Genomic DNA, 13,676 nt, shown 5'->3' on the forward strand with positions numbered 1-13,676 from the left:
GGAATGTTGTCTAGTTGTCCTGGTTTGTTTTTGGTGCTGTACTGTGGTTTTGTGAAAAGGACCTTCCTTCAGCCATGCTGACAAATAGTCACAGCTGAGGAAAATATGCTGATAAATCACAGGGAGGAGACGTGAGCAACAGCTTTAAAAAGAGCGAGCGTGATTCACATTGTGCTGAAGAAGGAAAAAAATGTGCAAACAGTAAGGATCATGAGGTGTACTCTACTGAGGAATACTCATCGCTTTCATGTTGTTGGTGTACAAACATGACTTGTGCTGCCTTGTTATACGAATTACCTGACTTCTGGGTTTTTCGTGACATGAGCCGTTCATTGGCCAAACTCAGGATTCGGGTACTGTGCGGTGGCAAGTTGCTCAACTCACATCGCGGCAAATAGCAATTTAGAAGACATAACATAAGATATGTAATGATGTAACACTACTAACATGCTTATATTCTTTGTCCTCTGCAAAGACGGACAAATATTACTGCAGTGACAAGAACCCGAGTGACGATCTGAGTGTTCAATAAGCCTCTGTCTTAAACTTTCCCGAGGTAGCCAAGGTGCGCACACCAGAAGGCTGTTTTATTCTTTTAATTCGTTTTAACTATATTAAATTATGTCATGACACAATGTGTTTTGAGAACACATTACAAAAGTTATTTTTTTGTTTTTTTTCTGAGGCTGGAACGGATTAATGATGTTAACATTTATTTTAATGCAAGATGTTGTGATGAGGGTTTTGTCTTATGAGCACAGTCAAGGAAAAAAAACTGAACTTGTATCTCAAGGCACCATGGTACTGAATGCAAGAGCATTTAGCAATGATGCTAAACTGTTCTGTCGTCTATTAAAGTGCTGACTGCAGGAGTGAAATGTGCAGTAGTGGGTTTGTTGCCATGCATTTATGTGACTTCCCCTTAGTGCGTGCTCTTGTTTCAGTAGCGGGGGCGTGCAGCTCCTCTGTCTCATCCATTTTCACATTTGTCCTCTCAACCCAGAGACAAGAACAGAAATCTTCACCCAACTTTTCTTCCAAGTCGCCTACACGCCGACGACAACGAAATGTTGAGGCGAAAGCCTTCCAACGCTTCGGAGAAGGAGCAGGTGCAGAAGAAAAAGGTGAGGAAGTCTTTTCATTGTTCTAGTACGTTTCAATGTGACGGGAAGCATAAGCAGAAGTGTTTTTTTTATTACCTAAATACATAAATATACTTGTAATAAACTGTACATTACATTTGATGTTTAAACATATAGAGGATTTTTAAAGACTTTTTATCGCCCAAGGAAATCTGCACATTAGAGCAAACTTTGTGGTTAACACACACACACACACACGCACACACACACACACACACACACACACACACAATCTAACTGCTTGACGTAGTTCCTCTATTCTGGTAGAGTGAATCATGGCTGCAGAAGTAGTTTTCGTTACAAAGTTATGAAAACAAAACAACAAAAAAAAAACACCTTTCAACAATGCTTCTGGTAGCCCCCTCGTCACTGCGGAACTCCATAATAATGTAGTCATTCTTATTTTTGCATTATTTAAAGAACACTCCTGGGACCACATCATGGGATTTTCCCAAATTATTATTATTTTTTTGTTACCACATCATGATCATGTGCAATTTATTGTGCTGCACCTTCTGGTGTGCCCACCTTTGCCACCATTGTGTCATACCGTCATTCGTATGCAAGCAAAGATGAATTGCACTCCTGCTTGTCCTTCTTCTTCCACAACTGTAATGTTAAGTGAGTCAGTGAGATGCTGTACTGTAATATTCGTCTTTGTTCCTAAAGGCTATTGATGCTAACCGTTAACATGTCCATGGTGTTTTGAAATATTTGTATTTTGCGGCGAAAGCCATGTGGTTGTGTTAAATACCTGACATGTAATTCTCTCGAATCAGGTTCACTACCACCATAAAGTTCTTATATCTCAAAGTGCAATGGTACTTACTGTAATGCCCTCCCAAATGGGAAAGGAGAGCCAGATTTGCCAACATACCTTTGAGCCATTTATTGAACACCGGGAGTAATATAAACCCCATAAATGGCATACTCGTGCCTAGGAATCGCTGTCAACTTCATCTCACACCGAGACACTCAGAATTGTAGATGTCACACGCCAGCCTATCAGGCCAAACATCTTAAAGCCACATGTATATAACAGGCATACATCATGTTTTCTATCAATTTTCTGCTTCGAAATTTTGTGCTCAAATACATTTACCATTTCTTTAAAAGTGTTTTAAGTTTAAATGTGCATAAAGTGTGTTAAACTATTTTGTGGTCCCTCCATATTGCGGTCAAAGTGGATATTTTCGAACTCTTTAACCGGAAAAAGTACGGTAGATAAGAAAAAGTCACATTCAAGTCATGTCTTCACACATTTGTGGAGATTATGAAATGTGTACGTGCGTTTGTGTGCATACGTGCCTCTGTGTGACTTTAATCTTTTCTGATGGTGTTCCTATTGATTACAGTAATTGGTGATGCAGGTTTAAGAAAAATGTTTTTGCAGCTCACTCTGCAGAGGTCAAGCAGCTTCAAGGACTTCATGAAGCCCAAAGTGACCTCACCTGTCACGCCGGACAAGGAGTTTGTCCTCGATGAGAGTGTGAGTCGGCCTGTCACCCAATCGGAAAGGAAGGGGGGAGATAACATGATTGGGTTTTTCTTTGTTTGGTTTCAGTTGTTGTTGTTTTTAGTTTTTATGAAGTGAGGATTTTCCAAAAGGAAGATTTGATCATACTGTTGTCGTGCATCATTAAAAACAGGACGGTAGTGAAAGGGCAAACCTTTATGTTCAAGGGCCATATTTGAATAATGGAAGAAGGTAAACTATGTCAGATGTTATGTTAATAAAGCAATATTCTTATTTTTCAAATTATGTTATTTAAAATTCATGTAATTATAAATAAAAAATATTATAAATAAACATATATTAATATGTCTTCAAAAATGCTCAAGATCTTGGTTATCACATATATTTCACTAGCATTTTTTTATCATATGATATTGTGGATTTCGCAGATGCACTTACAGTGAAGTATGCATTTCATCAGTGCTTGAGTGAAAAGTGGAACGATTGGCGTTTCTCTAAACATGTCATTGTACCCTAATTGCAGGTCATAAACAAGTGTTGCAGAAGTGCAGAACTTCCTGATTCCGCACACCGCAGTTCATTGGAAGTCAATTTAAATATTTATGTCTTTTGTGCTTCTGAGCATAACGTGCAGACAGGATGTCCTTTGCATGTCGACAGGCAGTCAAGCAGAGAGACGCAACAGTCTGTCTGACAAACAGTCCACAGACATTTCATTCACTATGCTCGCTCTCGGTCGTGCGTTTTGTGAGTGCAAATAAACCATTTTGAGCCACTGATTACTACAGTGGGCTAACTCTATTTTTGTTTTGTTATGGTAAGTGCATAATTGAAACAGAAAAGTAATTTCAGGTCAGCTGAGTAATAATCGACTGTAAATCAAGTTTTAGATCTAGTTTTATATACAGTCGAGAAGCCGTTTATTGTTCCTTCAGTGCACTCAGCACTTTTCCTGATTCATCAGATTAATACTGGGCCAACTCCCATTTCCAAGATGGTCGCTCCCATGAAACCAGGCAAAAACATCTCAGATAATGAGGTTCAGAGATCGATCAGTCTCGAAAAGTATTTCAGGAAGTTAAAGTACGACTGTGCAAAACCTTTTTTTTAATCCCAGTTTATTTTTTGTTTTTGAGTATTTAGATGATACTGACTTTGTTCCATCATGTGAAACTGCATATGACAACAGTCCCTCTGTTGTGGATAAAAGTGAGCGCAAGCAATGTGATTCAACATAAATATCCAGTGTGTTTCAAGTCTAATATGCCATCATCTGATGAAAAACACAAAACCTCTAAAAACAAGTCACCAGAAGAAGCAATGACTATGAAATAAATCATCAATGCTGTATACTGCCAATTCTTCAGATTTTATCTCACAAAATATGAGTTATAGCACCCACTGTAGTTGTCAGTGGCTTATTTTGCCTTATGGGAAAAATAGATTAGGTTGCAATCAACATTCACGATTCTGAATCAAACAAATGTCATCATCGTCCCGATCAGCTGTGGATATGGTGTTGCAATGTGGGGAGGGGGATAGAAACAGTGAAACAATTGTGCACCCTTCACAGGTGGAAGGGAGCGTCACGGAGGGAGGGAAAAGCAGCGGCAAACTTGGCAAGAAGTGGCGTTACGTCATCTCCCGCACGATAACCAGCAAGAACTCCAAGATGGTGCAAAAGGTTCTAGCTGAGGAGGGGGTAAATATGATTCGAAACACTGTACACTTAATAATGCACTTTGTGTCACTACAATCTATTGCAGGTGAAAGGAGTCACACATTACCCAAATGGCATACTTGGGTAATGTCTCTGTCTGGTGGTCAAATACATCTACTGCATGCATGAATTTCACTTTGAAAAACAAATTGCAAAAGTCAATTATATTTAAAAGTGGTTGCATGAAATTAACAATATGTCGATTGTAATTATAATTATAAAAGTACCACTAGTAAACGGTGTGGGCGTCCAATGGTTAGCACGTCGACTTCACAGTGCAGAGGTTCAATTCCAGCTATGTGTGTGGAGTTTGCATGTTCTCCCTGGGCCTGGGTGGGTTTTCTCCGGGTACACCGGTTTCCTCCCACATTCCAAAAACATGTGGCAGGCTGATTGAACACTCTAAATTGTCCCTGGGTGTGAGTGGAAGTGCGAATAGTTGTTTGTCTCTGTGTGTCTTGCGATTGGCTGGCAACCGATTCAGGGTGTCCCCCGCTTATAATTTGAACTTAATAATTAGATGGAAGTGAGTGTAATACAATTTAACAAAAACTATAAATACAATGATGAAATATAAATCTGCATATGGGCGGCCCGGTAGCCCAGTGGTTAGCACGTCGGCTTCACAGTGCAGAGGTACCAGGTTCGATTCCAGCTCCGGCCTCCCTGTGTGGAGTTTGCATGTTCTCCCCGGGCTTGCGTGGGTTTTCTCCGGGTGCTCCGGTTTCCTCCCACATTCCAAAAACATGCGTGGCAGGCTGATTGAACACTCTACATTGTCCCTAGGTGTGAGTGTGAGCGTGGTTGGTTGTTCGTCTCTGTGTGCCCTGCGATTGGCTGGCAACCGATTCAGGGTGTCCCCCGCCTACTGCCCGAAGACAGCTGGGATAGGCTCCAGCACCCCCCGCGACCCTAGTGAGGATCAAGCGGCTCGGAAGATGAATGAATGAATGAATGAAATCTGCATATGATAATTCCAATAACATGGATTATTAGATTTTTTTTTACATATTTTCAAAACATCATGATCCAAAACCAAGAATGTCAATGTCAGTAAACTGTACATGTAAAATCTTAGTGAAATGCTTAAATATGTTAGAGTTGTTAATAATAATAATAACATTTTAAAATGACAAAAAAAGGACTCATATTACCACCTCTTCCTGTGTCACTTACAGTCGTGGTAGACAGAGTCCTATTTTTCTCCATTTACAGCTGCAACATAATTTGATATATACAGACACACACACACAAATGTGCGCACGCACGCACACACACACACACACACACACGCACACGCGCACACACACACACACCCGCCACAAGGGTCACAGGTGTGCCTGACTTCAACAACCCTTGAAGTCATTGAATGAGTTAATATTATTTTATACCAACAGGTTTAAAGCAGCTAACTGTAAATAATAATACAGTACTAATAACAAACTTGACACCATGTTGGTCTTAGCCTCTTCAAGGTGAGAGCAGTGAGGAACTCGTGTCCCCTAAGTGGGGAGGCCAAAGGATGTCAACGTCCTCCACAGGCTCAGAAGAGACGGCTTCCAGTCCTATCACCTGTCCTTTTTCTGGCAGTAAGACTACTTCAACATTGACCTTCTTTGTCGTCAAGTATTCTGGTCCATACGTGCCCTTCCTCTTCAGATAGTGACAGACAGAGTCTGGACAGCGGTTATTGTCAGAGGGACAGCATGAAACTGGAGGAGAATGCCGTCTCCTTCGACGGACCCTTCTGTGGCCGCGCCGTGGTGCACACCGACTTCACCCCCAGTCCCTATGATGTGGAGTCCCTGAAACTTCAAGTGAGTCTACCGGATGACATCATTCTGAAATCATTCTCTTGATGTTGACAACCAGAAAAACTGTCAGGACAATTGTTTTTGCATCCCAAAAGTGGGATACCATTTGTAGTTACCTTGATGAAGGAATGAGCAGCAACAATCAATAATGCAACAAGGATTTAAATTCAATATAAGAATGTGTCTAACATCTTTCAACAAAATGTGACAAACTTTAAAGTGTGTCGGTACGGATACGTCTCGGAGCTGTTAAGACGCTCACTGCTTCACGTCTGAAGCTAGAGAGTACAGAAAGTTGTTAAATACGTCAGTGTAGCTTATCGCTGGGCCCTTTTGTTGTTACCCTCCTACCCCGCTACATTAGCCGGAAGAGGGCTTGTTAAAGTCCGTAACTGTCATGGAAAGTGGACTCGGACAGTTGACATGGAAACAAAACGCCAGTTTTGCTATACCAGAAGTCGCGGCCATATATCACGGAAAGACTCATGGGGGCCTAGGAATAAGGTGCATAGGTAAGATTACATCTCAAGATTGTGCTTCCTTCCTCCTCCAGAAAGGAGATATTATCCACATTATCGAGAAGCCTCCCGTGGGCACCTGGACAGGAAAACTCCACCACAAGGTGGGCTCCTTTAAGTTCATATACATCAATCTCCTGCCCGACGAGAGCCCCCCTGTCAGACGAAGACGTTGTGACAGCAAGACCAACAGAAACAAGTCCAAACCATCCACCCTGGAGGAGGTGCTGGACTGCATTGGGTTAATGGTGCGACCTCTTCTTACTAGTTTTGCTTTTATCCATTCATGGTACAATCGATAGGCCTACTAATAGATCACAGTCACAAGCCACAAGCTAGTCGTTCAAAACGACATACGGTCTCCATCTGATTCCGTTCTAAAACGAACGGTTTGTGAAACAAGTAGATTTTCAAGGGCTCATATGACAAATGACCTCCATCCCTTTTCCAGGACTTGTCTTTCTTGCTGTCCATGCATGGTTTTCAGAACCTGGAAGACTTCATGGGTTTGAGGGAGTCTCACCTCAATGAGCTGAACATCACTGACCCGGATCAACGCGCCAAGATCCTGAGCATTGCCGACCTGCTCCGAGACCGTAAGTTTTGTACTCCTCCTTAATGCCTCTCTCTTCAACTAGTTCAACCAAGATTACAATTGAGATTTATGCACATTTTTCTCAATCTTGAATCAGTTACTTTACGACATCTATCATTATCATTATTAAATCAGTCAAAATTCACAAATGATAGAGTTGGAGCACATATTTTTCCTTCCCACTCTTGTTCAACTCACCGCATCAGAATCATAATCAGAATCATCTTTATTGGCCAAGTATGTAGAACACACAAGGAATTTGTCTCCGGTATAACACGCTGCATTAGTATCATCGGAAACAACAAAATCATTGAACCATTTTAGAGTAACCAGTAGTTTTGTAGTACCATTTTGTAGTACAAGAAGAGTGACTACGTCAGTGACTGTTTAAGGAGTTAATGGCTAGAGGGAAGAAGCTGTTTAAGTGTCTACTGGATTTGGTGCACATTTTGAGGGTCACGCCTGTGCACAAAGCAATGGCATTGCGACAAAGCCAGCAGCTATACTCAATATTGCTGACTTCCTTCCTCATATTTAGCAACTTCTCATCCCCACTCGCAACTATTTTTCCAAAAAGCCACGGGCAACAAATCCAGTGCCTTTTTAGGATTGTTATTGATGACTCAGAGACTCCCTCCAAAGCAAGAGATGTGTATTGACTGCAAATGAATGACATGCTTTCACAAAGTCACAAATGGCTAATTTAATGATTTTGAAGCCTCATTTTATTTCCTTGGCAATTCTTCTCTTCTCTCTGGTGTGTGAAAATTTACATGACAAATTTGTTTTCATTTGACAGGGATTTTCAAGATATTAAAAGTCAATTTTCCATCATATCTTTAAGAAAGTTTGCTTTGTCAGTCAGAAAGTCATCTCGTAGTCCCTCTGACACAGGAAGTGTGCCTGTAGGGAATCTTTTATGCCACCAGCCACGTAACGACAAACCTTTGACTGCTCTCTTATGCAGCCTTACACTCACTCTCGTGTTCAATCTTTTGTAAGACATCTTGACATTCGAGCTCATCTTTCTTCCACGCACTTTTTCATTTCCTCCGCACTCACTCTGCGGTAGCTGTGAAATGAAATGAATTGCAGCAACTCTTTGCTACCCGCTAAAAAAAAAAAATGTAAAAAGCTGCAAAGATTGATCAAATCCAGCATGTTGTAATATTGCCAGAAAAAAGCCACCATTTCCCAGAACAGTTTACAACACATAAAATAACAAATCTCCAACAAGATAAAATGTTGTATTATCAAAATAGACTTGTAAAGTTACCAGAAAAGTCTTAATGTCCTCATATTACCAGAAAAATATGAAAACGTTATGATAAAGTCGTAATATTAGAACAAAAAAGTTTTAACAATACAGTTAAACAGTCGGGAAAAAGTTTTTTTTTATGTGCCGCTAATTAATTGTTAATTTTCTTTTTAAGAACACACACACACACACACACACACACACACACACACACACGTTTCGATCTCCTGTACTAAACATATCGATGATTTGGCAGCCGAGGATGAATCCAATCCGCAGGAGGAGGATGAGGAAGAGGAGGAGGTGGAGACAAGACCAAAGGAACCGAGGGATTCGGGCTGTTTTGACAGCTCGGAGCAGCTGGATGTGAAGCCTGAGGAGGCTCAACCGGAAAGGGAGCCTCAGGATAACCGGTCAGAAAGCAGCAAGGAGACAGTGATTGATGAACAAAAGGCGATCGATGATGTCCAACAATACCTGCAAGAACTGAGTGTGCAAGAAGCATATTGAAGACTCCAAATCGAATCATGTAAATGTTGCCATCGTGGTCCTGAAGTTTTTTTTGGACAGTAGCAGTGAGGGGGCGTTGTGTTGTGACATAAACACAATCATCGCACCGTCAAAGTCTGCTGCACTTTTGTAAATCTGCTTGGATTGTTTCCTAGAAAGTGTGGAAACAAGAAAGGGGATCCAGGTGTTTGAAGTGTTGGATGAAGAGGAGGTTGTTGGCAAGATGTATGTTGGACAATACATATACGAGCTAGATGCTCAGGATGCGGAAAATGTTGTGCACATGGAGTGGAGACGAGACCCTGAGAGATTGTAAGAACGGTACGCAACATTGGCTGCATTTATCAGCCTAGCATTATTGTTTGCAGTTCGATGATACGCCATGCTGTAAAATGCGCACGATGGGATAACCTACTTGGGCCATGTATTCAATGCACTGAGAGTGCACGTTATAGTGGGTTGGTGTCCTACATTGTCATTGCTAAGGTAATTTTGTTGCATTGTAGGCCACGCTGTACATTATATTGGCAGCATTGTCAGTTGTAAACCATTACGGAGGATTGCATCCAGGCGCTCATATAGTTTGAATGTTTTCGTACAGAATTACATCCATGTCCATTTACAATTACTCGAATGTTTTCATAAACAACAGCCATAGTTTTTCATTGATAATCAAAACTACCTTTTTTGAAAATCCGGTAAAAAAAACATAAGTCTTGGAACAAAGAATGCTCATCGAAACTAAATTGTTCCAATTTTCCGATCCATTTACGTGCCTTATTCTTTTCTTTCTTTTGGCCACTCAAACAACGGTTTGCCTGAATGTGAACAGTGCTATCAACAGTGCATTACAATGGCTGACTGGCAACTCAGCACTGTGTAGATGACATCGCTTGCCAGAGATTGACAAGCAAAAGCATTTTTGTTGTTAAGAGCGTTGCTACAGGTCTAAGTACGAACCTGGGTGGGTTGTGTAAAAAAACAAAACAAAACAAAGCAAAACAAAAACGAATAAACGTATGCTTAAAATAGTTTTAGCTGTAAGTACTACTCAAAAGACTACACTTTAAGAGTACCTTTAAGGACAGCCAGTCTGATTCTTAATAACATACACACACACAATATATATATATGAAAAATACATATTGGCTCAAAATATTGGTATTCGGCCTCCTTGGCCACTAAGAATCAGTTTCGGTATCGGCCCTGAAAGAACTATAACGTCCATCTCTAATTTCCAACCCAAATTATCTAGTTAACCTTTGGCATTCAACTTTGACACTCTGCGCCAGGTTTAGTGGATCGCTATTTTTCACTTGTATTCTTGTTTCAATTGTTTTATGTTCAAAATGTTTGATAGCTTCAGGTTAATTTTTGTATGTGTACAGCACTCTGTTCTGTGGCTTTTTCTTGATGTGCTTTATGAATAAAGTTCAGTTGAGTTTCAAAATGTCCACTGCTAAAGACATTATTAATACAATATGGTTTATTTAACCGACATATTGATGATGTAAAAAGAAGTGGAGTAACTGGAATAAAATACAGAGAATCACAGTGTTAAGACCAAACAAAGTGGGCATAAATAACGAGTACTGATGTCATCAATATATTGTATATCCGAGCATTCTGGTCTGATCATGGCAAATATATCAACAAAACAAAACCAAACAAAAATCATACAACTGAAAAGAAATCATCAGCTTAGATATTGTGATAAATATAAGGTGCATACATTCACCCATTTCCAAATTACTTTTTTTGTCACCCAAGAGAAAAAAAAACATTTCGGGTTCATGAAAAGGTTCCAACATCCATCATCCATTCTTAAAGTTTCCACATCACAAAGAAAAACAGCTGCCAGAAATGACAAAACGTCTCAAATTTGCAATTCATTCTCCTTTTTGGCTCTAATAAAAATCAACTGACATGACTACTACACGAGAAATGGTCACTTTTGACCCCATCTGTTGGCAGCGTCCAATAATTAGCACTTTTACACACGTATAGTAGACTAACACTCTCTCACGCATATGACACAAGAGTACACAATCACAAACTTGCTAACATTTTCAACACCAAAAATCAGCTCGACTTTTTTTTCCCTCCTGTGACTCGAGTCTCATCTCTCACATACCCTCCCTCGCCTACTTTCGTTTTTTTATTTCCTGCATTTAAAGCAGCCACGAGGCTAACCTCCACTAGAATGATGCAAATGAAAAGGCGTTAAACTGAGCTGCCTTTTTTTCTGGGAGATGATTGGTTTCGAGTGTGATTTATAGGTTTACGGCAGGACTCGGGAACACTTGAAAAAAAGTCAAACGCTTTTGCCTTTTTCACTACATCCACATATGTACAATTCAACAATGGCTTTGCTTGTCGCTGTATTTTTATTTTTTGCTTTTTATTATGATCCAAATTAACAGTTAGCACTCCTCATTACAAGTCGCAAAATTGAACTCTTTCCCCCGAAACCTTCAAGGACAAGCAAGACTAGCGCACGATAATACCTAATGTCATTTGGTTTTCTTTCTTCTTTCTTTGCTCCTCACACTATAGAATGTGTGAGGAGCAAAGAAAGAAGAACCGATGAGTCGACGTGTCAATTTTACAGCATATCAAGGTTGCAGTTGACTTAGAGCAAATCATTTAAAGTCTTTGGCAGATTTAAGCGTGTTCTTTAGCCGAAATGTATGCTAAGCTAACAGTGGTTGTCACTTGGAGGACGCAAGTCTTAATCTTCATGTGCCTCTCAGCACGAAAGTAAATAAATATTCAACCTAATGTACACAAAAAGTTATGGATATTCTGCTTTGGAGGAAATTTCAGGGTCAATGAAAAATGCAACAAAACCTTTCCAGGTGAACTTAATTCGACCTTTGGAAACTGGTGGATGTACATATAAAGCTGTTCATTGTTTCAGTAATTTTTTGCACAATTTGTTATTCGTGCTGGACCAAGAAACTTCTTGTTTTCAATTGGTACTAACTCCTCTTCATCATACCATTCACATTTTGACACCTTGAGACAAGCGGCCTCTGATCTAAAGACAGTCAGAGTATAATCAGCAAGTTGCAACAAAGAGGGAGCGCGACTACAAGACTCGCAGAAAGACAGAGAAGTGTACTTCCTAGTGAATTTTGCATTTCTTGTTTACTTCTGAAATTCAACCCAAAAGCTGAATACAGCGGTGCTTTGAGATACAAGTCTAATTCTTTCCATAACTATGCTCATAATTCAAAACATTCATCTCTCAAACCATCTTTCGCTGATGAGATCAATGGAAATACTGTTAATCCGTTATTACAGACCCCTCAAAAACAGACACATTTTATTTGTGGGTCTTAATACGGGAAAATAGATGTCTATAAAATTGCACTTTTGGAAAAACAAAAAAAAAACAAGTTAAAAACCCAATTCAAGAGAATGTTGCAATTAACTTCACTGTGCCACCATATCGGATGTACTTGCCTTAGCCACCAGCAGGCAGTACAGCAAATCAGCTGAATGACGGTTTGTAACTCAAAAAACTCTTTCGTCAGGTCACTCGTATCTCAAAGTCCCAGTGTATCACTAACTTTTTGCGAGTATGCATGTATGCCTTCTAAAGTTTTAATGTTGGCATTTCGGATTTAACTCAGGGGTGTCTTTGTTGTCAGACGTCTGTTGCGTTCATGATAAGGCACAATTGCTACCAGGGTCTAAGAGCATCAAAAGCCACACACGCCTACATACACATGCAGACACGCACGCACACGCGCGGAGACACACACGCATGTATGCGCACACACAGAAATGGTGGGATGTCTCCAGGTGAACATATTTTGTGTGAGTGAAGCAAGTGTCATAGAATATTATACACGACTTGAACAATTATGTATATAAAAAGGGAAAGAAGGAAGGAAGGACGGTCAGGTGTTTCCATTGCTATAGTAACAGTACTGAATGCAGCAGTTCACAGAACACAAGGTAGATGTTTAACTTGCCTGTACGGAGCCAATAAAGTATGTCAGCTACACACAAACACCACTCGTCCAGCCTTGTCGATTTGCATAGAGCAAGTAATGTGTGCACAACGGAAAAAGGGGACTTTACTGAATGATAATTTACAAGTGAAGAGGAGCGAGAATGTCTTTGCCGGCCGCTTGGTTGGTGTATATTGGCTGCTCAGATTTAAAATTAATACAAGGTTTGGAAGAAGAATCATCCGATCGGAGCTCCTTTCTTCGGTTTGTCATGCACACATTTTCTTTGCTCCCTCAGAGACACTTGCCAAGCCAAGTGTTCAGCAGATGGGAAGATACTGACGTTCCATTAAATCACTCCTCTCCCGAAAGGAGGATACGTCACTCACACGGGGGAAGGAGAGAAGATGAGTCACCAGCGCAGTGCGATGAGAGTTCCTGACCGTACAGGACTCAGAGGAACGCAGTTAGTGGCTATTGTCCTTGGTGACGGAGGCCTCAGCGTCTGTCTCGGGGGAAGCCAAAGGCGGAATGAAGGAAGGAGGGAGATCTTCAGAGGAGCAGCTCTGCTCTGCCGAGACGCCGATGCTCGCCTTGGCATCATCGGGTGTGTGCTCATTTGGGATGAGTGGCGCCGTGGTTTTCTGGAAGCAGAAGACATCAAGTCATCATTGCCGCAA

General features: G+C 40.7%; 2 protein-coding genes across 3 annotated transcripts in view; one reads left to right on the plus strand and one right to left on the minus strand.

Annotated features, from left to right (window-relative positions):
* The first annotated feature begins 885 nt into the window (after positions 1-885).
* sash3 (SAM and SH3 domain containing 3) lies at positions 886-10,484 on the plus strand. 2 transcript variants are annotated; one of them, XM_052071164.1, is made up of 8 exons: positions 886-1,124; positions 2,536-2,631; positions 4,193-4,321; positions 5,805-5,928; positions 5,999-6,156; positions 6,707-6,919; positions 7,123-7,267; positions 8,781-10,484. In XM_052071164.1, the coding sequence occupies exons 1-8, from the start codon at positions 1,068-1,070 to the stop codon at positions 9,032-9,034; spliced, it is 1,176 nt and encodes a 391-aa protein (XP_051927124.1). In that variant the 5' UTR covers positions 886-1,067; the 3' UTR covers positions 9,035-10,484. The 2 variants fall into 2 exon arrangements, with proteins under 2 accessions (XP_051927124.1, XP_051927132.1); XM_052071172.1 differs by having other exon boundaries at positions 8,784-10,484.
* Positions 10,485-10,502: 18 nt separating this feature from the next.
* The window catches only part of zdhhc9 (zinc finger DHHC-type palmitoyltransferase 9), a 28,751-nt gene continuing 25,577 nt past the window's right edge, over positions 10,503-13,676 (minus strand). Inside the window, exon 9 of the mRNA XM_052071309.1 lies at positions 10,503-13,640. Within this exon, the coding sequence (XP_051927269.1) occupies positions 13,464-13,640 (177 nt within the window). The 3' untranslated portion in view covers positions 10,503-13,463. The remainder of the gene's footprint in view (positions 13,641-13,676) is intronic.

This window comes from Hippocampus zosterae, chromosome 1 (genome assembly GCF_025434085.1).
Source record: "Hippocampus zosterae strain Florida chromosome 1, ASM2543408v3, whole genome shotgun sequence".
Classification (NCBI taxonomy): domain Eukaryota; kingdom Metazoa; phylum Chordata; class Actinopteri; order Syngnathiformes; family Syngnathidae; genus Hippocampus; species Hippocampus zosterae.